This window comes from Setaria italica, chromosome IX, assembly GCF_000263155.2.
Source record: "Setaria italica strain Yugu1 chromosome IX, Setaria_italica_v2.0, whole genome shotgun sequence".
Lineage (NCBI taxonomy): Eukaryota > Viridiplantae > Streptophyta > Magnoliopsida > Poales > Poaceae > Setaria > Setaria italica.
The window spans coordinates 1,283,576-1,307,309 of record NC_028458.1 but is presented as its reverse complement, the minus strand read 5'-3'; the positions used below and the strand labels follow the sequence as shown (position 1 = coordinate 1,307,309).

Below are 23,734 nucleotides of genomic sequence, written 5' to 3'. Positions count from 1 at the left end.
GACTTTGTTGGCAACATAATTATAATAAATTTAATGGGTCATTATCCATGCATTTATAAGTCACAAACATTCGCTCCGTCAACCATGCTTAGATTTGATCTTTTATTAACACATTTTGATTGTTTCTAAATTGTTTCTTCAGATTCGCTACACTGTTGTAGAAAGGCACTAATATATTCTACTGTCTACAGCCACTTCATCATTTTCTTACCATAGTATGAAAAAAAAAGGAGATAAGAAGACTTGTTTGACCGAGTGAGCACAAATTCCATTGATATTTGGGGCACATTGACCTACACCAAGATTTTCTTAATTACCAACATTATGCCTATGTTAATGATAATCTGGTCAGATCAACACTGGGAACTGTTATGAAATGACAAAACATATATAACATTACAAGCTTGGATGTTCAGGCTGACCATGCTGAAGAAACTGTTCCATAGTTTTTTTTAGGTTTGTCTTTGGTAGCCAGATTATTCTTAACATGCTATGGTAACTTTGGCATTTAAAGTTACAAGATATACTGGTAGCCTCTTCCTACCTAACATAAATGCTAATACCTTATTATCTCCATCTGAACTTCTGAAGTATATGTATATGGGTCACTGATGTACCAGCAAACTGTGAGAGCTAATCAGTTTGGCATTAAGAGTTATGTGATATATAGTCTCTTTTGAGTCTCTACTGACCAGAACAACAAATTGTTTCTGGGTTCGAAAGTATGCAGGTACTGATGAGAATACCACCTAGCAAATTTGCAGGGATTTTAATTACTTTCCCTTTTTGAAGTTGAGTTTTCGATTGTTTTGTTGTTGCGATATGAAGGGAACATATATGATCCGTTGTTCAAATGTGTAGCTGCGCAACGGATATAATTGTGTTGTACCCGCTGTTGTAACTTGTATGCAGGGAGAAATCTGTGAATGATGTATCATGGCGGACCCCTGCATGTGCGAAAGTTGCTCTGAAACACTACAATCGATTTAATGAAGTATACGCTCTTTATTAAGCTTACCATTTTCACAAGTTCCTCTCTGTAGTGTCTGAATCCCGACTGTGTTAACAGGATGAGCGTGAGCTGGTAAAAGCAGTTGACAGCATAGCTTTTTTCTATAATGGCTGGTGGATGCATGCAAACTTCCTAGCAAAATCCAAAGGCGGCACGAGCTGTGCCGACCTTGTTCCCAAATACTTCTTTGCTGAACTGAAAATGGGTCCTAATGGGAAGGAGAAAATGTCATGTGTCTCCTGCATTAAGATGGACCCAGGTGTGTTAATTTTGAAGGATTTTTCTCTGTTATATGTTTTTTCCCTTTCGTTCTTGAGGTTTGGTGGCTGGAAATAGGTCTGCTCTTTATCCATTGTTAATTCGTAGCCAGAGGTTCTTATTGTTTGCTCTCCTACATATATGTAGATGAGCCACAGAGGAATGCGTTTGGGGATTTATTTTCTTGTTATGTATGTTGATGCCTTGATGGTTTGCAGTAATGTTGAGCCTTCTTGGTGGCTAAGATCAACGCTATTGTGCATCATTTCTTGCTTGTTGATTCATTACAGGTCTTTTGTTTACTCAAGTGTAGTTCATGTTCCCTTGAACTGATTGTTGCATGGATTTAGCTTCTCTACAGCCTAACTCAGTACCAGATACCGTTGTGTTGTTACAGTTTTGAAAGCAGATCTATATTGTACTCCCTCCGTCCCAAATTACTATTCGTTTTGGCCTTTTTAGATACATACATTTTGATATGCACTAATATATATATTTACGTCTAGATACATAGCAAAAATGATATATTTAGAAAAGCCAAAACAAATAGTAATTTGGGACGGAGGGAGTAGAAAACAACAATAGTGCCATCTGCTTATTCAGATCAAAAGAACGGCGTAGTTTTACCAGCTGCCCGTAGCAGCAACACATGTACCATACAACTTGAGCGGGCAACCCATTTAGATGCTACACTACGTGCATCGATTCTCTCGTACTCGCGTCGAATTGATTCGGACGACCAAGATAGAGCTCTGCTTCTTCAGTCTTTCCTGCTGCTTGCTGTTTCAGTGTCGAGAATTCATGTTTCAGAATGTTTTTGTTTCTAATCTTCACAATTTTGTACTGCCAGACATTCATCTATCCTCTTTGATTGTTGACTTCTTAGACAGCACTTGCTAATTGGCTGTCAGTTTAAGGATCCAACAATTATTTACGCAATCGAATTTTTTTTTTTTTTGCATCTTGTTTCTCGTCCTGCTTCAGTGCAGATAGCATTATCTGTTTACATTCGCCCATTGTTTGTTTGGCTGTTCCATATGATGATATGAGCAGCTTGTACCACGACGAGAATCATAGGAAGCAAGCAATAATTGAGAAGTCAGGCCAATTTTCAAGAACATGAGCAGTGCAGCAGCAATGCCTGCTTCTATTAGATCATGTGTTCTTACCATCATGGATTACAGCAAAGAATGAATACAAACTGTTCTTTTTTCGAAAGAGAATATAACTGTGTATAACTGTCAGAAACAAACAATAATCCAGGATTACACTTGCCCTTAGGCTTGAGCTACAATCGCTGCACCAAAGCATCCAGGCATGGCAGCTGGTGAACTTCCTCTCCAGACTCCAGGTAGGCGGAATCAAACTGCACAAATGGCAGGCGCCATCCATGGGCGGACGCGCCACGCCGCGCACACGTCGTTATCAAACAGCAGCGAGCTTGGCGTGGCGCTGCACTGGACAGGCGCTGAAGAACCCATCAACTCCTCGAGGATGGTGTTCCCCGGGCCCGGCTGGTGTTCTCCGAGCAGGTACTTCACAGGGTCGAAGTTGGCAGGGAGTTGGAGGGCGTTCTCGTCTTCATCGGTCTCCATGAACGCCCGCAACATCGTGAACGCGTCAGCGTCGCCGGGGTGCGGATCGCCTCCGTGCACCTGCTCTGTGCCTTGGTACCGCACGAGCTCTGTTTCTTGGCGTTGCGGCGCCGCTTTGTTGCAAGACATGGCGTCGTCGTCGTGGTGTGTCCGTCGCTGCCGCGACAAGAAGCTGGACGCGGATGGTGCCTCGACGTCCGCCTTCCTCTTGCGCGACGGCACGTTCGATCCAGGCCCTCGACGCGACTTGTACACCTTGCACAGCACCACGCCGCCGCCGCCGCCGTCCTCGTCGTCGACGCCGTACTCGACCATCAGCCACCCTGGCTTGACGAACGACCCCGACGGCGTCATCTCGTGGTACGTCAAGCTCCGACAGTACCCGCCGCCGCTTCCGGCCACCGCCTCCTTCTTGCCCTCCGCGTGCCAGGTCCCCTTCTTCTTGCCGTCGGCGCCGACGACGGCTCTTGCCCGGTGCCCGGGACGGGACCCGCCGCCGCGCGCGCTCGTCTTCCCGCCGCCGCCGCCGACGTAGCGCTCCGGGCTGAAGAAGAACCAGGCCCTGCCGTCCCCGTCGCCGGTGCCAGGCGCCGGCGTGTGCCCGCGCACGAGGTCGTAGGGGTGGTCCAAGCAGACGTCCGCGTCGTGGACGTAGGCGCTGCTGACATTCTTGCCGGCGATCTTGGGGCGGAGGTAGCCGTCGATGAGCCGTCTGTCGTTGCTGGGGCAGAACTCGTCGTTGTGATCTTCAGGGCACTCCATCACCATGGTCGGTGGACTCCTCTGGATGATCGATCGACTACCGCGCTAGGCGAGTCAGCAACGACGACGAATCGACGATCGATCTCGGTGGAGCCGGCGAACGGACTCGATCTACTGGATGGATTGTTGGGAGGAGGAAGAGGAAGATCGAGTTGACGGTGCGCTGCTGCACTGCCCCGGGCACCTTTTTATCGACCAAGGGTGGGTTGTGGGTTCGATGCCATGCCCAGCGCGTGCAACGCACGCACAACACAGACTCGAACGGACCGGTTGGTTAGTTGCTAAGCGTCGGACTGAAATGCTCTTGCGGTTATCACAAAGTGATCATCATTTGATTACCACAGGCGATACGTCACTGCGGCTATCAAGTTCGGAACCTCGAATTCAAAACAAGCAGGTCGTGCAAACCGATCTATCGGGCCCGGTCCGGTTTATGTTTGGCCCAAGCGACCATTTGGGCCCAAGTTAAAGAGGAGTCAATTGAGAAGGCGATAGCGAGACCCGCCTGTCCCAATCATCAGTCAACAGCAGCACCACCCCGACGGGCAACGGCGCAGCGACGCCATGGCGGCGGTGAGGCACCGGCAGGTGGAGGCTAACGGGATCTCGATGCACGTCGCGGAGGCCGGCCCGGAGGGCTCCTCGGCCCCCGCGGTGCTGTTCGTGCACGGCTTCCCGGAGCTGTGGTACTCGTGGCGCCACCAGATGGGGTACCTCGCCGCGCGCGGCTACCGCTGCGTCGCGCCCGACCTCCGGGGCTACGGAGGCACCACCGCGCCGCCGGAACCGTCCTCCTACACCGCCTTCCACGTTGTCGGCGACCTCATCGCGCTCCTCGACGCCCTCCGCCTCCCGAAGGTACCCGCACGCGGCGGCGCGGCTTGATTCCCCCCAAACTTCGGGGAAATTGCTTGGTATGTGGAAATTGAAACGCTGACCTTGCGGGTGCAGGTGTTCGTGGTGGGGCACGACTGGGGAGCCATCGTGTCGTGGAACCTGTGCGTCCTGCGGCCGGATCGGGTGCGCGCGCTCGTCAACCTCAGCGTTGCCTTCATGCCCAGGCGCCCCGGCGTCAAGCCCGTCGAGTACTTCCGCGCCGCATACGGCGACGACTACTACGTCTGCCGATTCCAGGTCAGCAGTTGCTCCTCCTATCATCCGATGGATTCATCGAAGAAAGGGCGCTTGTGCAAATGTTAGGCATCCGCAGATTTATTGGCAATTTGATTGAATTGGAGCATATTTTTGAACGTGATGATGGCCTTAGAGTGCCATTTCTTATTGCAATTCTAATACGGATGGGCCATATGGTTTCTTATGGAAAGGGGAGAAAGGGGATGCGATTCCTCAATTGTGATCTGAATGTACATGGGGCTGTCGAGTTCAGTGGGCTGCATTGAATCTATGAAACAGACTATAGTGATGCTCCTAGGAGTCCAAACCTAACCCCAAAGTGGGGCACTCATGTGGGTTCATCTTGATGCATCGTTAGTGGCATAGACACTAGACATGGCACCCTTGGAAGTGCCAGCTATTCACAAATTTCGCATGGTGTGTTGAAGCTTCCCATCAGTTGATCTTCCAAAGGTCTACTCTAATATGTGTCTACTAAATTTGCTTCTTTGGGGGATACTATGCTTCAGTTGCAGACACTTGTCTTTCTATAAGGCGTCTTCTTAGTTGGGCAATAATTACCGATCTCTGTTCTCTAGTATGTGGGTAATTTACCAATAACTTTAATCTGTGTGGACTAGTTGCATCAACTTGGATCCTCTCTGGTTTTCAACTTCCATATTTGAACCTAAAGTGTCAGATAAGTGGTGCTGATTTTTAAAACTTACCTTTTAAGCATCACATTGATTGGCAGGAACCTGGAGTTGAAGCAGAATTCGCTGCTTTTGACTTGAAGAGTTTCTTCAAATTGGCATTGACTGTTAATACCACAGGCTCTTCTTCTATGAATCTTCGAAAAATGCAAGCATACAATAAGGAAATAGCACTCCCTTCTTGGCTCTCTGAGGAAGATGTCAGTTACCTTGCTAGTGTGTATGCAAAAACTGGATTTGCTGGTGGAGTAAATTACTATCGCTGCTTAGACCTGTAAGTTTGCAACTAATTTGAGTTTCATAAGCATGGGATCAAGTCATGCCCTTCTGAATTCGTTTCTTGTATTTTCGTAAAACCTTTCTGCACGCACCAAACTTCTAAACCACATCTGTATCACCTATTTCCAGTTTTTTGTGTAACTCACAAGCTGCAGTAGTGTGTTGCAGTATAGAGCTTTAGATTGCAACAGGTCGATATCAGTAGCAATACTATTGTCTCAAATATTATGTCTTAAGGTTTTATGTGCTGCCAATTGCAGAGTAGAAATCAGAAACAGAGACCTTTATGGTTGTTGTTTCATTTCATTTCAATTTACCTAGCAAGTTTGTGTGCTCAACTGTTTATGTAACTAATTGCTTTGTATCAATCAGTCTCCTTCCCTAGCGTCCTGTTGCTGTCATAGTGCAGTCAGTCAGTCATAAACAATATAAGAATCGCCACATCCTCATATCTCCAAAATGGTGACATTAGTTTTTTGAGCAGCAGGATCTCACAACCAACATGAACCATGGTATAATATGAAATTTTAGTAAGTTTCTGGGAACCTCCACCAGTTTTTGCAAGATGCTGGAAAGATCTCTATCGTCCTTTTTTTCTTTGTAAATTAGATCTTGAATTTTGTTGCAACAACAATGAATTTTTGATTCAAACGTACTAGCCACAAAGCAAGTCCTGTTTGAACTACAGGCATTTTGACTACTAGATTAATTTTCAGCTATTTTTTCACCGTTCATTGTCCTTTTTTTAACAGAAGCCGACAGGTTAACTGTCGGTCTATATATTGATAGAGAAGGTGTTCATTGTCACAATCTTACATTATCTTAGACTGGAGAATTGCATCATACATCAGCACCTGTGTGCTGCATCATGCCTGTATCAGTGAGTAGTTAAATGTGGCTGACTTGTGTTCAGGAACTGGGAACTGATGGCACCATGGACAGGAGCAAAGGTGCAGGTGCCAACTAAGTTCATTGTTGGGGACGGTGACCTGGCATACCATCACCCGGGAGTGAGGAGCTACATCCACAAGGGCGGGCTCAAGAGGGACGTGCCTATGCTTGAGGAGGTGGTGGTTATCAAGGGCGCTGGGCACTTCATCCAGCAGGAAAGAGCACAGGAAATCAGCAAGCACATCTACGACTACATCAAGAAGTTTGAAACCGGTGCTTCGACGCTAAAAGTTTCGAAACTGTGAGATTGATAACTTGTGTACAGAACTCATTGTCTGGGAACCTTTGTACATGTACTGCTTCGGGAATGGACCATAGGCATGGCATGAAGATGTTACATTTTGGAGAAAGAGCGTGGGAGGGAAGGTGTTTGATCATCTTTAGCATTGTGTAATATTTCATCTATCCCTTAATAAATCGGAAGACTTTTTGTAACACAACATTTCTTAAGCACGCAGCATAGACATTGCATGTTGGAGAAAGTGATGTATGCATTACTCAACACGACAACGCCTACCTCTCCTCTAAGGGGTCCGCATGCCACCATGATATATCTGCTGAATACACAGACCTGCATCTCAACAAAAAACGGCCTAACTGATTGACTGATCCCGCAACCTCTTCAAGGTAGGTTAACCATCTCCTGACCAAATTTCTCACATTTTCGTTGGCTTTTGTTCAATCCAAGAGCGACAAGAAAAAAAAATAAACAGACAACAGTTCGGACGCGTTGCCAGAAAATCCGGTCGCCGTTGCCCTCATTTCCCGAGCGTTGCAACGTTCGCTTCTCGCAGATTCCTTCGGCGATGCCCCGCTGGATCTGTCCTAGCCTCGATCTGACGACCTCCCGGCACTGTGCAGAGATGCTCGTTTGAGTGTGGACATCGGCACTGCGCAGCTCCCGGAAAGCTGTTCCATGGTGCCGCTGCAGTTTTCTCACATCAGTGCAGACTGCAGAATAGAAAAACCGTATTCACCTGCAGACAGACGGCACCAGTCAGAAATACAGATACTATGCAACTGGACAGAGGTTGATGGCCCTGATAGGCTTACTATTGAAAAGGTTGAGACAATTACAAGTCCCCAACAAGCACCTCTTTCCAGTCAGAAATACAAATACCATGCAACTGGACAGAGTTTGATGACCCTAATAGCCTTACTATGGCCTGTGTATCCATGCGCGCCAATTACATACTAGCATCCTTAATCTGCAAGGCATGGAGGATCATGAGTTGTTATCAGAAAATAGAGTTCCCTAAAGTATCACTTGAGAATGTGAAAATTATGAAATAATATGTGCATGTCTGATTTTTTTTTATAACTAGCAAAGAAGCACTTTGTCACTTTGCAGAATATGTGGCGTATGTTAAACGATTGAACCAACTTCTAGCACCTATAATATATAAATTAGCTGAAATATAAGATGAGGAAAAGCAGGACATAGTTCAAGACCTTATGAATATACAGGCACACAGCTTGCAAGTAGCTGCTCTCTTTTATCACTGTTCTGCAAAGATGATAATCAATGGGATTGTGAGAAGATGTCACCCTGGCCAGTTAGTTCATGATAAGAATTTACAGAAATGGTACGTAAGTAAAAAGCAGGAAGATAAGTAACCGTTCAGGGCTTTACAATTTTCAAAGGTTATAAGTTGAAAACAATACCTTCGAATAAATTGTACTCCCTTGATAATCTGTCATGGACATCACTATCTATCTTAGTTAACTTGCAAGCTACAAAAGGACCAGAAATGCTCTTGCAGTGACTCAAATATCAGTCAGCATAAGAAAATCCACTTCTCTGAGCACATTGCCTGGCCAGCTGGTACAATTCATCAGATGATTGAGTTGTGCAACACAACTGGCATACCACCTCTCAGAACTAGGCCAGCAGTTTCTAGGCTTAAAAATGCTACAGGATGCCAGTAGCTGAAATGTCAATCACGTTTGCAGTATGCCTTATTTGTAGCGTGATCTCATGTAAGCAGTTATACATTGCATTAGTGTCCATGTGTGACTTATCCTTCACGATAAATTCATGAACTACACCATTCAGCTCAATGCAACTACATCCAGGAACCTTCTCCACTCCCAAATGTCTCATCATAGCCCTCACTTTGTCAGCCTTCTTCCTCATGTTTGCCTCCGCATACATATTAGCCAGTAGCACATAGATTCCACTATCACTTGGATCAAGTTCTACCAATTTCATTGCTGCCTTTTCGCAAAGAGTGATATTACCATGCATCCTACAAGCAAAGAAGAGAGCACCCCAAACTACAGCATCAGGATCCATAGGCATGGTGTTTACTAGCTTTTCTGCTTCATCTAAATGCCCTGCTCTGCCTAACAAATCTACCATGCATGAATAATGTTTCATTTTCCTCTTGAGGTGATATTTTGAGTCCATTAGGGAGAAAAATTCCCGACCTTCTTCAACCAAACCAGCATGACAACATGCAGATAGAACCCCAATGAATGTAATCTCATCTGGCTGTAGTCCAAGCTCTATCATTCTCCGGAAGTGTTCTATAGCCTCATCTGCATGTCCATGATTTGCCAGACCACGTACCATCGCTGTCCAAGCGAGAGCATTTTTCTCCGGGACCTCTTTGAATATACATATAGCTTTCTTAATGTTGCCACACTTTGCATACATGCCAATTAGAGATGTGCCAAGAGCAACACTAAGAGAAGCCGGTGTCTGTCAATGTAATGGTGAACCCACATCCCCATTTCTAATGCTCCAAGCTGTGAGCAAGCAGATAGGAGATTGACCATCGACCCATCGTGATCTCATTTGGGGCCACCTTTGCTTCCTGCATCTCATGAAACAACGCGATAGCCTCCTTGCCCTGCTTACTCTGTACATATCCAGCCATTAGAGCATCCCACGGCAATGCATCCCTTTCGGGCATCTCATCAAACAGCTTCCGTGCATCGTGCATCGTCCCAAGCCTTGCATGCCCAACAATCATTGTTGTCCAAGAAACTACAGTTCTGGTATCGATCCTTTCAAACACCGACTTCGCCAGCTCTAGACTGCCACATTTGACATACCTATCCATCACCGCATTCTTCAGCCTCACAGTACATCTGACTCCATTACTCTCCACAAACTCATGCAGCCTCTTTCCAAGTTCCAAATCACCCAGCTGCGCTCACCCTGATACAGCCCCAATCATCGTGACCTCATCCGGCTCACTGTTCCTTCCTCCGCCATCCTCCAAAACACCTCCAGTGCCTCCCCAGGGAGACCCTTCCGCACATACCCGCCGATGAGCGTGTTCCACGAGACCACGTCCCTCACGACACTTTCTTGGAACAACCTGCGGGCGTCCGCCATGGACCCACAAACAGACCAGTAATTCATAGCGGCGTTCACCACGAAGACATCCGAGTTGAAGCCGAGCCTGGTAACGTGCGCAAGCACCGCGCCGCCGCTGTAGAAGCGCTCCCGCACGCGCGCGCAGGCCTTGAGGAGGAAGGGGAAGGTGAGGTGGTCGGGCCTTGCGGAGCCGGAGCTGAGGAGGGCGCGGTAGAGCGGGAGGCAGTGGCGGTCGAGGAGGTGCGGGTGCGGGCAGAGGGAGAGCGCGCGGAGGGCAAGGTTGTAGGGGGACGCGGAGTCCGGCGGGGAGGGGAGGGATGCGAGGAGGGCGAGCGCGTGGAGGAGCGGGCGAGGAGAGGCGAGTTCGGTGAGTGCGAAGGCGGGGACGAGGCGGGAAGCGAAAGGGGAAGGGGAGGAGAGGAGGCCGGAGACGAGGAGGTGCGCGTGGAGCTGTAGGAGGAGGCGGAGCGGCGGCGGGTTGCCGGCGGTGAGGAGGGCCAGGCGGGAAGGCGGAGGCATCGTACGGTGAGGCGGACCAGAGCGCTCGGCCTATCAGAATTGGTAAAATTGGGCCAACTGAAACGAATTTTCAGCCCAAAATTTTGTGTAGTGGATGCAAGCGCGACGTGCTGCCGGAAACTTGCGGATGCGGGCCGCCCACCAGCCACCACCAGCCCACCACCACCAGATTGGAGTCCATCCAGGCCTCCATCTGATCTCAAAAAAAATATGATCTCAAAAAATATATATATTCTAGGCCTCCATCTGACGATCTCCCCTCTCGCGCATCACTCGGAAAGCTGTTCCATGGTGCCGCTGCATGTTTCTCACAGCTACGCCAGAATAAAAGAACAGGGTGAAAGGTCCATGCGCTAAGAAGGATTTCTTTATTGCAGCAAGTGAATGTTTTACAGCTCCATCGACAGGGAGAAACGATGCAGGAGGGAACGAGTTCACATGTTCATAGAATCATGGATAGTTTCCCCAAGCCAAACATCAATAAATCATCAGGTCGCAGAAACAACAAGGTTCAAGACCGATCTGCGGTTGCTCCAGAAAAGCCATCCGTCGTCGAGGAGGACCGCTCTCTGTATTCACCTGCAGACAGACAGCACCAGTCAGAAATACAAATACTATGCAACTGGACAGAGTTTGACCGCCCGACAAAAGTACAAGGCATCGAATCCCTGATAGGCTTACTACTGAAATTGTTGAGACCATTATAAAGTCATCCAAAAAGCACATCTTTTCAGTCAGGGCGATAATAGTTCATATAATTCCTTTCTCTAACTGAGTAATTCACAACGTTTTCATGGTTAATATATGTGAGAATATGGAATTGGATAAATTAGCTTGGAACATTAGCCTTATACATACACACCACCTGACCTCCTAGATCAAATTGGTAATATGCCCTTTATGATCATAATGGCCTTGCTACAGTGAATATGCCCTTTATGAACAAGAATTCTGTGACAAGATCAATTTACCTAATATTATTTTGTCACCTCAAGCATTAAAGCATGCAGTCTTACTATCTTAGGTCATTGTATTAGAAAAATCAAGTACAGCTCAGCTCCCAATAAATTGCTTACCGTTACTCTCCTGGTAATTGCATCAGGCAGAAAATGTCCGATTGCGCCTCTGAACATCAAACTCGACATCAATGAGGTCTGTTATACCAGCTTTGATCTTCTGACCTACTCGGACAGGACCTACACCCTCAGGAGTGCCTGCAGAGTAACAAATGAGTAACCCACAAAAAGATTTCTTGTGTGAAAAACAAGCTGGGCATAGAGAAAATGTCACTACCTGTTAGTATCACATCACCCTCCATTAATGTCATGATGGAACTAATATAACTAATTAGAAAAGGAATCTTGAATAACATGTCATTTGTTGATCCCTTCTGCCTTAGTTCATCATCCACCTGGATAGAATTGGTAGTCAATTGTACACTGCACGATCTATAACTTCAGACAGGAATAAATACATTTCACACTACAGATTTGCGCAGTTACCTTTAGCCAGAGCTCTAGATCATCGGGATTAGTGACAGCCGATTTGGGAATCTGTTTGATGGACAAAGTATCATTAATGGGAGTCAAACATGGCTGTGATACTGATGGGAATACAAAATTCATGTCACTAGAATGGCATAGCCGTGGAGAACATGGAAAACAGCAAAGATAGGTGTCTCTGCCCAACAACAGCACTGACTAACTTTAATATGACATTGAGGTGTAATTATAACAAGGGAATCATATAAATAAAAAAAGTATTGTCCTTAGACATCTGCTACAACCAATTTCATACAGCACTCAAACAGAAATCATTGCTTACTACTGCACTAACTGGAGTGAAGGTGTCATATCCTTTAGCCAAAGTCTGTCCAACAACAGCACGACTAACTTTAATATGACATTGAGTTGTAATTATAACAAGGGAATATGTATAGATAAAAAAATAGTGATAGTGCCCTTAGACATCCACTAAAACCAATTTCACACAACCCTCAAACAGAAATCATTGCTTACCACTGCACTAATTGGAGTGAAGGTGTCCTGTCCTTTAGCCAAAGTCCATGGAAGACCTGCAGACTGCAAATTCCAAATTAGTTTGTGTGATAAGAAAGTAAAAGGTAGAGTTTAAAAAAAACATTAAGAGATCATTTGTCTGCTACATAAGAGTAAAAGGTCATGATGGGCAATTAATGCTACAAATTTGAACACAAAAATATACCGAAAAGATAACATTGTGTGAAATGAAATATATTGGATGAATGAAGATACTAACTAGCTCAGTTAAGCAGAATCTGAGTCCTTGTTATTCATTAATAGACATAATATAGAAAAGAGTAACCCATGAGATTAAAATGCAAAGTTTGTTGCTAAAATGAGTTATGTAAATTGAATGCGTGTGTAATCATGCATACCCACTAGGGACGACAGATGGCAATAAAACAATAATGATAGAACAAGTAACACAAGACTCAGGAAACTACAGATGGTAGCACTCACCTTAGCAGCAGACTGAAGGTCCCTTGCTGTCATGTCCAAAGCAAGTGCATAACCTGGGAAATTCAACAATGCAAACATTTATCTTATATTAGATTCTTGCTGTTGCTGATGAGAATGCCAAAAAACGTTTTGTTGAATCATAACGAAGATGACCCTAAACTGCTTAATTTAATTAGGATAAAATAAAGATGGGGGAAACCACAACAGAGACTACATATTGTAAGTTATTCACTCAAGTTCACCATTGATGAAGAAAACAGATTACAAATAATGAGGTTATCATTCAGGCCATACACCCGATGAATATAGATAACATGCCAGCTGTACAAGAAATATACTTGAGTTCATGGCTCTGCATTTCTATGTACCATGAAAGATAATTTCATATTCCTGCTTCGTAAAAATTAGCATCAAATAAGCATGAGCCTAGCCAATTCTAACTTCTAAATTACACACTTGCACTTTCCAAAAAGATTGTCAAATGACGCTGGAACTGCTAAAATCCATCTGTCCATTGGCATCATTCTTGTTACAATAAAGCAGCAAGGAGAGAATTACTCTCATCACTAATTCCAAATCTCAAATAGTTTTCAGAGCCTTGACATATCCTAGATTCCTAATTGACCTGGTCGATGAAACATTTTAATTTTTACTGCGCTATGCAGCCACACTAATTTTCCTCCACAAATGCGAATGTAAAGCCTTATCATCACGCGAATACACTGTTGACCATATCGGGTCACTTGTTGCTGACGCATTTCACAGATTACCTCCGACGAAGTCCATAGCTGACGCCTCGGGGACATCGCGCCCGCGCCGGGAGATGACGACGCCGAGCTCGACCTCGTGGTGCAGCGACTCGAGCGGCTCCGGGATCTCGATGGCGGCGGTGGACACGCCAGCGTGGAGGAATGACGAGGTCGGCTTCAGGAACAGAACGGGCTCCTGCAAAACACCCATCACACGGGCAGCGCCGCGGGATCAAATCAGAGGCCGCGGGGGAAGAAGGCGGGGAGCCAGCGCGATGGAGGTTAGAATCACGGGAGTGTTTGGGGATCGGATGGGAGTGGCGCGGACCTTGGGGACTGGGTTGCCGAGTTCCTTGGCGTGGGCGACGTAGTTGCGCCCGACGCCGATGATCTTTGTGCTCGACGCGAGGAGCCTCTGCGCCGCCGCAGACGCCATGGCAGGCAGAGCTTTTTTATTTTTTATTTTTTGTGGTGGATCGGAGCCTCGGAGGTGTCGATGAGGTGGAGATGACGGAGAAGCAAATGTTTCGAGTTCTGACTAGTCAGCTCGCTGCTGGCCTTTCGGCTTTTCAGCTAAATGGGCCTCTTTTTCTTGTATAGGTTGAGATAATGGGATTTTTTTATTTTTATATATTTTTATTTTAATATTTTGCAAGATATATATTCTAATAAAAAATTACAAATCAATATGCATATAACCGTTTGAAGCCGCTATATGCTTATAGATTTGCAATTTTTTAGAACATATATATTTGCAAAACACTAAAATAAAAAATAGAAAAAAAATCAGATAATGGGCTTATAGGCCCGTAAAGACGAGGGCCCTGACCATTATTGCACGCTACCTATATACGAGTACTGTCCTCTCACAGAAAAAGAGAAAAATCTAGAACTACAAGTACTATCCAAAAAAGTTTCCACTGCAGGTTACTGTCCTTTTTATAGTTCTTAACTTTATGATCACAAAAAAAAAATGCCCCTGCGCTGTCTCCATTAACAACTTATCAACGAGCTAGTCACGTACTTTCATAATTTCAGAACTTTCTGTGCTCCAGCCATTACCAATCTACAATAAAACGACGCTACCAACCGGTGCACGTCGCGTCCGGCGTTGGCATTAATGTACCAAATGCTCGAGGAATAAAACAAGCATGCGTAAGGCTCCATTAGCTAGCTGCTAATGGAGTGAGGATAAGCATAGGCAAGACCTGTTTCGTCTCGTGCCAGCAAGGATTATACGAGACCAAACAAATTGCCGGATCGGTCCGTACCCGACAGAAAAAAACGCTGACGATTTCAGCCATAAAATGCGAATAATTAAAGAGGACGAGCAAAGGATATCCGATACTGACGAAAACTTTGTTGCTCGATGTCTGCCTACTCCTCACATGGAGGGAAAAGACACCAAAATGGCCATTGCCGAATTTGTTTCTTTCGTTCTCTAGCATTGTACAGGGACGGACTACCTCGCCATGTCGAGACGCATGGCTTTCTTCTATTCGGATGGTAACCCTACCACTACCAGTAAGGCAGTAAAAACTCCAGCTGAGACCGGAACAGGGAATTTGAGAGCCTGTGTTCGCCTCTTCTGCTCTTCATCCGCACACTCTAGAGCTCGTCCTGCACGGCCATAAACAGGAAGGAACGTTAAAACTTGAATGGAAGCAAAATAAAGTGAATCGTAATATGAGATAAGCAAAGTTGGTAGGGAAGTTAACGCACATGTTTCTTCTCCTCAGCAGAAGCATCCTTGCTGTCCTCCGTCCGCTTCTCATCAGCAGCGACCTTGCCGTCCTCTGGTTTCGCATCAGCAGAGTCCTTGGCCTCCTCAGCGGCGGTGTCAGCCTTGTCATCGTCCGCTTCATCCTCATCCTCCTGCCATATGCACAACAATATGCCATTTGGCGAATTGGCGTTAATAAACGATTGGCAGGTATATAGGTAGAAATTTTAGTAAACAAACAAATAAATCCCGAGCTCGTACATCCGCATCGTCTTCGTCCTTAGTGCTTGCAGATTCCTGGCAAAGAGGAACATTGGCAAGTTAATACAGAACTGAATGCATTTGATTTTGTTTCATCAGAGGATGGCACTGCACATAAAATGGAGTGTGTGATTCTCCATACCTCCTCAAGCCTCTTTTTCTCAACCTCGTCAAAGGCAGCCTTCTCAGCCTGCAGCAAATCATTATTTTAGTTTTACACAATTAGACATGAAACGTACACAACATTAACCCTAGATAGACAAACTGACATACATCTTTGTGCTTGCCCCAGGTCTCCTCCGCAAACTTCTTCGCGTACTCAGGGTCATCAGTGATCAGAATGTTGTCGAACAAAGTTCCTGATTTAACCTGGTGAGAGCACGAAAATTAGTGGCCCTCCAGGAAAATAACTCATTATATTCATAAAGTACAGCTCTAACCTGCCACAGCTCAATGCCAATGTGCTTCAAACTGTCAAAAGCGTAGATGTAAGGATCATCCTTGTAATCTGTACACCAAGAAAACAATTTAGCATGAACTTTCTTAATAAGAAGAAAAGGTGAAATGGACAGCACCACAGCAGGTTCATCATCAAGTTGATATTGTCGATTTTCAAAATTAAAAAGGTAATATACCTGGGTTGTCAATCAAAGGAGCCTTCCACTTGCCCTTGTAGTCAGGGTTCTTAATTTTCTGAATAACAAAAAATAAACCCATGTCAGCAGTTGTAGCGTGGTACACTGCAGCTTGTCCAGCATAATTAATCCACCTAGTCATCTTCATACCTTTTGCTTCCATGGTCCTTTGTACTCAGGGTTAGGAATGGTTGAGGCTGTCCATTCACCATCTTCCTCATCATCCCAGTCCTCTGGCTGCAACGGGTATTAAAGAATGTTAAATTGAACGCCTGTTGATGATCGGATCACAGCTGATGTGCATACTATGCAATAAGAAAAATATGCACCTTCTTTGCATCAGGGTCAGGAATTTCCTTGGGAATATCATCATAACCCTGCAAAGAACAATCTGAGTCAGACACCAACAGCAATAAAGATATTTGGTGAAAGCAGGCTGCTTATAGTACTGCAATACATGATCGTGCTGCCCTATTAATAAATGACAATTTTAAGTTAAAGCTTTAAGAGTTACAGAAAATAATGGAGACAATAGAGCGCTGACTTCCATACCAAAAGGCCAGTAAAGTGAATTGGTCAAAAAAACAAAAAAAAACACAAGTACTGACAGAGCATCTAAAGGTGTAGCAGTAAAGGAAAAGATACCTCTGGCTTCTTGTCCTCAGGATCCGGAATGTATTCTTTGTCATCCCAGTCTTCTGGCTGCAACCATTAGCATTGCTATATTAGCACATCTGTGAAAAGAGGGCAACCAAGTTTGTTCAGCAGAGGCAGGAATCGTTCTCTAAACATCACCTTCTTGGCTTCAGGATCTTTGATCTGCTTGGGAGGAAGAATATCCCAATCATCATAGATGCTGCCGGATTGCTTCTCAGCGTTATCAATGAGAATGCTGTATGTGGCATCAGGACGGATGATCAGAGTATAAACATGTGTCAGCTGATCGGTCTCACATGGCACCTCCTTCTTGATCAAATGGTTCTTGCCGTTCCTAGTAAGGATAGCATGGACCTTCTTGGTGGCATACCCACAGATATCCGGCCCAAACATGATGCTGCATGTGACAGTCACATATAAATCGTGATCAGAAAACCAGACTAAGATGCTATGGCTTGAATATGCGACATTGACCAATCACCACCTGTATGGAGTGTCACCACCAAACTTCTTCTGGTCGACATCACCACCAAGCAATTTCACATAGCCACCACCGCAGTCGAGCTTCTGCTCGTGCTTCACCGAGAACTGCAGCACCAGGGTCTTGTCCTTGTTGCTGAACTCGGGGTACTGCGCTGAAATGGCGTAGAACCTGTAGTCTTCAGAGGTCTGGATACCTGCACCCCCAAACAGACATCTCTGTAACTTAGCACGCATGCCGGAAGAACAAACAGAGATCGTTAGTGACACTGAATGTCGGTTCTCACCTTTGTCGTCGGCGTCTCCATTCCATTTACCAGACGTGTGGTTCCACTCGCCAGCCGTGCTGTCATCCTTTTTCCAGTCGGACTTGACCCACCGATCCTCCCACCCATCTGTTGCCAAATCACACAATTCAGATAAACAGCTCCCGGAAGACGGCGAGGGTTTAACGCCGGATCAGAAACATCAGATCGCAAATCATAGGGTCGAAATTTTGAACGCATAAACCCTAAACCCAGGCCACAACATGAGAACTTATGGAATTGCCGAAATTCCAGGAAAATAAAGAGTGAAAGCCATGCGAGTATGCGACTGCCACAGAAACAGGGTGATCCATGCACGCGACCAAAAGTCAGTGTCAAATACAAACGAAATGCACAAGGAACACACTTCGTGACCGAGGGATCGACGAGTTCCGCTCGAGATTCCTCGCGTCCAAACAAACGGCGCGCGCTGGCCTCTACGGAGGCCACCGCGCTCCAGAACGACGACGACCAAAAAGAAAAACAGAAACAGCCGCATCGCTCCACGTCTCCACGAACCAACGAACAATTCAAGCACATTGTCTGATTGTCTCACTAGATCTAGAGATCATGAATAGACGGGTGAGATCCGGGTGTTTTACCGTCGAACTTCTCCTGGAAGAAGACCTCGCCGGCGACGGCGGCCACGGACGCGAGCGCGATCAGGGCCGCGACGGCAACCGCGGCGGTGGACGACGACCTCTCAAGGACGGCCATCACCGTCGACGGCGAGCGAACGCCCACCACTATAACTGGAAACTTCTAGAACCTCCCGCCGATTCTCCTGTCCCGAAAACCTCCTGGTGGATAGCGAGCGTGGAATGCACCGCGCTTAATAAAGAGCAGGGAAGGTAGGGTGCCGTCACCTCCAGTGAGGCTACCGGAGGGCGAGTCGTTTGTCTGACGGCTGGGACCGGGGGAAGTGACGAGACACGCGGCGTACACGTGTGCTTGCGTGGCTCACAGCGGCTGACCAATAGTGCTCGCAGGAACGGGGTCCAGCCAATACCAATGTGCCGCGTGGAAGAAGCGACGTGTTCCGGCGTTCCGGCGACAGACGGATGCCATTATGCCACCGAGCGCGGCGGCGCCTCCCCTTGGCGTAGCACCTCGTCGCATTCTCTGTTGAGAGCACGAGCGACAAGGAAAAGGTCCTCTATGGCCGGCCGGCCCACATGTCAGAATGAAACGTGTTTTGTGTGAATGTCTCCTAGCATACTCATGACGCTTGAGGCCTTGAGCGAAAACTATTCGTGCGCATTGTTTAATCGCTAAAGCATAGATCACGCAAACAATTTTCACTGTCAAATTACCGAGCGACTCGTCAATCACTGCAAAATGTCATGTGAAAACATTCAGTCTAATTACTGAAGGTAACGAATCCCGTTACATATGTTTGGTTGCGGTGGTTTGTAATCAATTGATACTGTAATCGAATCCCTTACCTAAATAATATATATACAAGCTTGTTATCCCTCCTCCCCCACCGTAATCAGATATAGCACCCACACAGTAATCTGATTACGTTACCAGAGTGCAACCAAACAAAGAGGGCAATCACCTATTCCACCTCCAAATACACTGTAATCTGATTCCCTTTACGTTTGCATTACCTTAGCACGAACCAAACACTATCTCAGTTCCATAGTGAGAATCAACCTTGAAGCCCAACTACCTAGATCCCAGAACTAAAAGTATGTTTCAAATAACCACACAGAAACCTAATGCACGTTGCAGCTCCTTGATCAAGGCATTGCCACTACCACAAGCAAACAGCCGTGCAAGCGTACATCCGGATGGTGCAGAAGGCAGAAGCAATCGAGCATATGCAAGTTGCATGTTTCTTACCTTTGAAGACACTTCAACATGACATAATGTATTGAGCAGAGTGATCCACTTATCCCCTTTTCTATGACACGTGAAGGCTCGGACTTCGGAGGTTCTCTCAATTGCTTCGGAAAATTTTCCAGTTTCTCGTGTTTTCAGGTTACAACCTCCGGACTCCGGTAGAACAAGACATAATGCAGGTACATGAAAATTTTGGATAGACAAACGAACTTCAAACCTCAGGCTTTTATAGGAGAATAGAAACAAGTTTGCAAACATCATGGCAGGAGAGGTTCTACATTTATGCCAAGTATGATCATTTTACTGTGACAGAAAATTCCAGGATTGGTACAGAAAAGTACAGCTGATTCGCATGTTGTGCGGATTGGAGGAAATCATCTGAATGCTGGTAGCTCTCGTCTTACTGCAGCAAGAATCGAACCGCAGCTACAGCATCGCCTTTGTGCTCTCGAAGGGTTCTCTCTGCAATCTTCTTGTCCAACTGCATATTCAGATATACTTGAGAACGGGCTTTTTAGAACAACTAAACATTATTTGTCAATCAAAGTTTAGGATGGGCACCTCAAGTTCGTTGGCAATAATTTCAACATCAGTAGGGTTGATCTTGACAGCAGCCAATTCTTTCTCCCTGATGAAGAGTAAATCCATGGAATTTATGTTAAAACTGTTACATGCACTTTCAGGAAGGAAGAATATATCAATTTATCGCCCAATGGAGAAGATTAATTAATCTCTGCTTATTGTGTACATTTCAGATGGGAGTTCATATCACACAAAGAAATAATATAGAGTACTCAATAATATAATACCAGAACTAAAGAATATCCACAGAGTGGCCAGAAATTGAAGTGTCAAATACTCAAATAGCATACTAAAAAAACCTAGTGCCTAGTGAAAATTTAAGACTACATCATTGAGTTGTTCTTTTCCTGGGCTTCAACGGTGGCTTCCTAATGAAGACAAATTAGCATAGTATTCCATTAGACTTAGTTTTCAATTTCAATTTCCATGCCAGTTTTTGGTCATTTAACTCAATAGAGATTCTGCAAGCTTTATTATCATTCTGTACTGTAGTACAAACAGTAACTAACTCTGAAAAAAAGTGCAAGCATAATAGAAGCTACAAAGGGGAAGGTATCAGAAATTTGCAAGGAGACTAATAACAGTTGTGGATATGTTAGCTAACCTCAGCCTCATTGCATTCCAATCAGCCTCTTTGGATGAAGCAAGTGCTGCCATGGCCTGCAACATAAGCAAAACATGTAAAGAAAACATTTACACCAACACATTCAATATTTTAAAACATAATTGAATCACACAACATTTCTCTATGACTACTTCTGCTTTCTTGATTATATCTGCAACTTCAGCATTGGTTTCATAAAAGAATGTTTATTGTGCCAGAAATTTTTCTCACATATATAATCCCTTCAAGATCATTACAGTGGGTGGATAAGACTCAAAGGTGAATCAAAAGGTTGTCCAAGAAAAGATATTTTCAATGCCACTTTAACTGTTCATTCTTTTTTTTTTCCCTCAAGGCCTCAAGTAGCATACTCCCTCTGTAAAGAAGGGACTGAATGTATATCATTTTGGACATACTGAAGTCTGCTAGGGACCTTTTTACTAATAGTTTCTTACACGATTGTTGGTAAGAAACTGTGGAATGAAAATATTTTCGTGACCAACTATCTGGTGCTACTTTTACGGCCTGCTCGGAACAGCCGGCATGGCTGCGGCTGTGGCTGCAAGCAAGCAACACCAACAGCCGGTGAGCTGCTCTTCCTTTCTAGCAGCAGCTGCAGCCACAACCAAAGCTCTGCAGCGAGCAGGTTGTTAATCAGCCAGCCTAGATAAATTTAATGGCCAAGAAATGGATGGGAGCGACTGCAACAACTCTACAGGATGGTAGAAAATTGAATGTCATAATCGATTTAAGCAGACAAAATTATCGCAAACTATATTCAGATTAGTAATATTAGCTTACAATCGATTGTAGCAGACAAAACTGTCGCAAACTATATTCAGATTGGTAAGATTAGCTTACAAAACTAGACATAACCGGACCATGACAGGCATTTTGTTGCTAATTTAGATACAGATATATCTTCAAAAACACAAAAGGAAAGGTTAGCATAGATAGATATGCAAACAGAACCTCCTAAGTGTATCCTGGTACAATTGATCTTCAGGGATTGTGAGATATACTTCATAACAAGCAAATGTGAAATCAGCTTCCTACTGGTGATGGTAATCAAATCAAGAGTGCAATAGAAATAGTACTAATAAGAGATTTGGCGCTGAATTTATACTCATCAAAGTGGACGTTTAGTTGATATATCAGAATTCAAGCAATTTTATTTACATAGGAGCAACCTATATCAGGATTCAGGTAATTTGCTTGCAGAACTTAAGCTGAAGCGTGCCATCTCCGCAAAACATGCAAACTGCACAAAATCGAACTCTGAAAGCAGTATTCTACTACCATTTATTCGTGATGATTCCACAAGAAGGCCAAATCCCCAGCCCGTCGCTCTAATTGCTTACTAATGAACGAACTGGTCGCCAATCAATACATGTTACTCACTAGAGATGCGAAGAACATAATGAACCGACAGGGAGATTGGGTGATTTTGGAGATAACGTACGGATTGAACTCGGGAGGAGTCGAGCTGCCGGTCCTCGACGTGGTCGGTGAGCTTGTCGAGCGCCTTGCTCTGCTGCTGAAGGTCCTTTGAGTCCACCGCCGCCTCGCCCTCGGCGGCGGCGCCCCCCGCCGCCGCAGCCGCCTTCTCGTCGCCCGCCGCACCCATAGCTTGCCTCTGTTCACTCGCCGTCTAAAACCCTAGTTCGGATCTCCTTTCTCCGACGATACGAGATGCCGTGACGGGTGAGCGGGCTAGTATTTCTCTGGCCTTAAGATTCGTGCGGTTTTGGTGGTGAAGGGCGAGACCGCGAGAGAATGCTGCGATGCCTAACTCTTAAGTTATCATTCCTCCCATAAAAACAATGTCCATTCTTCCATTTGAAAAAGGTGCATTCAAAAGTACCAACAGTTAAGTTGGGATGCTGAAAAGTTTTGTGGCAACATAGTGGCCAATTTTATGCATTAACTTGATCAAATAGTTTTTGTTTTACATTTACAATAAAATAGTTTTCTTGTCTATCCTTTCCCCGTCAACATCGCATCCCTTTTACTAACGAAGCGCTGTATATTTCTCTTTCTTGATGAGTCTTGTAAAAAAACTAAGTGCTATATATTTCTCTTCCTTGAAAAGTGTTGTAAAAAACTAGTAGGTGGTTGCTTGTTGTAATCACCTACTCCCTGTTCCTATTACTATTCGTCTTGTTGAAATGTGATTCCTCTTTCTCGTTAGGTGAGAGGTTATTATGCCTTAGGTCATTTCCCATTCATTACAAATATTTTTCAAGATTGGATTATTGATCGGAAGATATCTTCTTAACATAATATAATTGGTACCCTTAGCTTCGTGAGCAGTTCATCAAAAGTCACTAGTCATGGTCGCAAGACATGCAACTTTTGTATCTAGCTTTATTGCTATTATAAACTAAAGAAACGAGTAGTCGATCAAGTAAATAATTGAAAATGATGTACTATGGTCAAGTCAAAAGAAAATTATGAATGAACTAATATAAATACTCGTAACTTTTTTTCTTAAAATATCAAAAGCATTATAAGGTCCCTATCGCATCAAATATTTAGATTAGAAGTATTAAATATAGACTAATTACAAAACCAATTGTACACATGGAGGCTAATTCGCGAGACGAATCTATTAAGCCTAATTAAATCATGATCTGACTTGCGAATTAGCCTCCATCTGTGCAATTGGTTTTATAATTAGTCTATATTTAATACTTCTAATTAGTATCTTAACATTCGATATGACAGGACTAAATTTTAGTTCGCAGAACAGAACACCATACGAGTATGATCCGCAACAAACAGCCTGCTCGCTTCAGCTTATCAGCCGGCTTATCAGCTACCGAACAGTGTTTTTCTCTCACAAACAATCAGCGTTTC

At 44.8% G+C, this 23,734-nt stretch overlaps 5 protein-coding genes across 6 annotated transcripts; 1 reads left to right on the top strand and 4 right to left on the bottom strand.

The window, feature by feature from the left end:
* Window positions 1–4,115: 4,115 nt before the first annotated feature.
* LOC101764986 (epoxide hydrolase A) lies at window positions 4,116–7,165 on the top strand. The gene is made up of 4 exons (XM_004981109.2): window positions 4,116–4,485; window positions 4,579–4,761; window positions 5,495–5,727; window positions 6,646–7,165. The coding sequence occupies exons 1-4, from the start codon at window positions 4,192–4,194 to the stop codon at window positions 6,926–6,928; spliced, it is 993 nt and encodes a 330-aa protein (XP_004981166.1). The 5' UTR covers window positions 4,116–4,191; the 3' UTR covers window positions 6,929–7,165.
* Window positions 7,166–7,268: 103 nt separating this feature from the next.
* LOC101765551 (pentatricopeptide repeat-containing protein OGR1, mitochondrial-like) lies at window positions 7,269–10,546 on the bottom strand. The gene is made up of 4 exons (XM_022823439.1): window positions 8,349–10,546; window positions 8,136–8,190; window positions 7,737–7,891; window positions 7,269–7,660 (listed from the first exon to the last, which is right to left on the bottom strand). Exon 1 carries the CDS (start codon window positions 10,528–10,530, stop codon window positions 9,865–9,867), a length of 666 nt encoding a protein of 221 aa, XP_022679174.1. The 5' UTR covers window positions 10,531–10,546; the 3' UTR covers window positions 7,269–7,660; window positions 7,737–7,891; window positions 8,136–8,190; window positions 8,349–9,864.
* A 331-nt stretch (window positions 10,547–10,877) lies between these two features.
* LOC101764301 (acylpyruvase FAHD1, mitochondrial) lies at window positions 10,878–14,323 on the bottom strand. 2 transcript variants are annotated; one of them, XM_004981107.4, is made up of 9 exons: window positions 14,109–14,323; window positions 13,802–13,976; window positions 13,032–13,084; window positions 12,549–12,611; window positions 12,355–12,399; window positions 12,033–12,083; window positions 11,824–11,941; window positions 11,607–11,744; window positions 10,878–11,109 (listed from the first exon to the last, which is right to left on the bottom strand). In XM_004981107.4, the coding sequence occupies exons 1-8, from the start codon at window positions 14,214–14,216 to the stop codon at window positions 11,629–11,631; spliced, it is 729 nt and encodes a 242-aa protein (XP_004981164.1). In that variant the 5' UTR covers window positions 14,217–14,323; the 3' UTR covers window positions 10,878–11,109; window positions 11,607–11,628. The 2 variants fall into 2 exon arrangements, with proteins under 2 accessions (XP_004981164.1, XP_004981165.1); XM_004981108.4 differs by lacking the exon at window positions 12,355–12,399 and having other exon boundaries at window positions 14,109–14,321.
* A 774-nt stretch (window positions 14,324–15,097) lies between these two features.
* On the bottom strand, window positions 15,098–18,659 carry LOC101762276 (calreticulin). The gene is made up of 14 exons (XM_004981102.2): window positions 18,444–18,659; window positions 17,824–17,931; window positions 17,541–17,733; window positions 17,195–17,453; window positions 17,045–17,101; window positions 16,729–16,776; window positions 16,550–16,636; window positions 16,400–16,457; window positions 16,205–16,272; window positions 16,038–16,133; window positions 15,907–15,954; window positions 15,765–15,800; window positions 15,503–15,655; window positions 15,098–15,400 (listed from the first exon to the last, which is right to left on the bottom strand). The coding sequence occupies exons 1-14, from the start codon at window positions 18,556–18,558 to the stop codon at window positions 15,389–15,391; spliced, it is 1,338 nt and encodes a 445-aa protein (XP_004981159.1). The 5' UTR covers window positions 18,559–18,659; the 3' UTR covers window positions 15,098–15,388.
* Window positions 18,660–19,790: 1,131 nt separating this feature from the next.
* LOC101762677 (huntingtin-interacting protein K) lies at window positions 19,791–22,577 on the bottom strand. Its single transcript, XM_004981103.4, has 4 exons — window positions 22,338–22,577; window positions 20,876–20,931; window positions 20,251–20,317; window positions 19,791–20,170 (listed from the first exon to the last, which is right to left on the bottom strand). Exons 1-4 carry the CDS (start codon window positions 22,500–22,502, stop codon window positions 20,090–20,092), a joined length of 369 nt encoding a protein of 122 aa, XP_004981160.1. The 5' UTR covers window positions 22,503–22,577; the 3' UTR covers window positions 19,791–20,089.
* Between the last annotated feature and the right edge of the window lie 1,157 nt (window positions 22,578–23,734).

Excerpts from the sequence above, each read along its gene's own strand:
- LOC101765551 (XM_022823439.1), bottom strand. The coding sequence starts at position 10,530 with ATGCCTCCGCCTTCCCGCCTGGCCCTCCTCACCGCCGGCAACCCGCCG.
- LOC101764986 (XM_004981109.2), top strand. The coding sequence starts at position 4,192 with ATGGCGGCGGTGAGGCACCGGCAGGTGGAGGCTAACGGGATCTCGATG. Across the intron at positions 4,486-4,578 it reads ACGCCCTCCGCCTCCCGAAG|GTGTTCGTGGTGGGGCACGA; the intron begins GTACCCGCACGC and ends TTGCGGGTGCAG. Across the intron at positions 5,728-6,645 it reads TACTATCGCTGCTTAGACCT|GAACTGGGAACTGATGGCAC; the intron begins GTAAGTTTGCAA and ends ACTTGTGTTCAG.
- LOC101762276 (XM_004981102.2), bottom strand. The coding sequence starts at position 18,558 with ATGGCCGTCCTTGAGAGGTCGTCGTCCACCGCCGCGGTTGCCGTCGCG. Across the intron at positions 16,273-16,399 it reads TCCTTTGATTGACAACCCAG|ATTACAAGGATGATCCTTAC; the intron begins GTATATTACCTT and ends CTTGGTGTACAG. Across the intron at positions 16,134-16,204 it reads TTGGCATTGAGCTGTGGCAG|GTTAAATCAGGAACTTTGTT; the intron begins GTTAGAGCTGTA and ends TGCTCTCACCAG.
- LOC101764301 (XM_004981107.4), bottom strand. The coding sequence starts at position 14,216 with ATGGCGTCTGCGGCGGCGCAGAGGCTCCTCGCGTCGAGCACAAAGATC. Across the intron at positions 13,085-13,801 it reads AGCTATGGACTTCGTCGGAG|GTTATGCACTTGCTTTGGAC; the intron begins GTAATCTGTGAA and ends TGAATTTCCCAG. Across the intron at positions 11,942-12,032 it reads ATCTAGAGCTCTGGCTAAAG|GTGGATGATGAACTAAGGCA; the intron begins GTAACTGCGCAA and ends AATTCTATCCAG.
- LOC101762677 (XM_004981103.4), bottom strand. The coding sequence starts at position 22,502 with ATGGGTGCGGCGGGCGACGAGAAGGCGGCTGCGGCGGCGGGGGGCGCC. Across the intron at positions 20,318-20,875 it reads TGGAATGCAATGAGGCTGAG|GGAGAAAGAATTGGCTGCTG; the intron begins GTTAGCTAACAT and ends ACTCTTCATCAG. Across the intron at positions 20,171-20,250 it reads TTATTGCCAACGAACTTGAG|TTGGACAAGAAGATTGCAGA; the intron begins GTGCCCATCCTA and ends CTGAATATGCAG.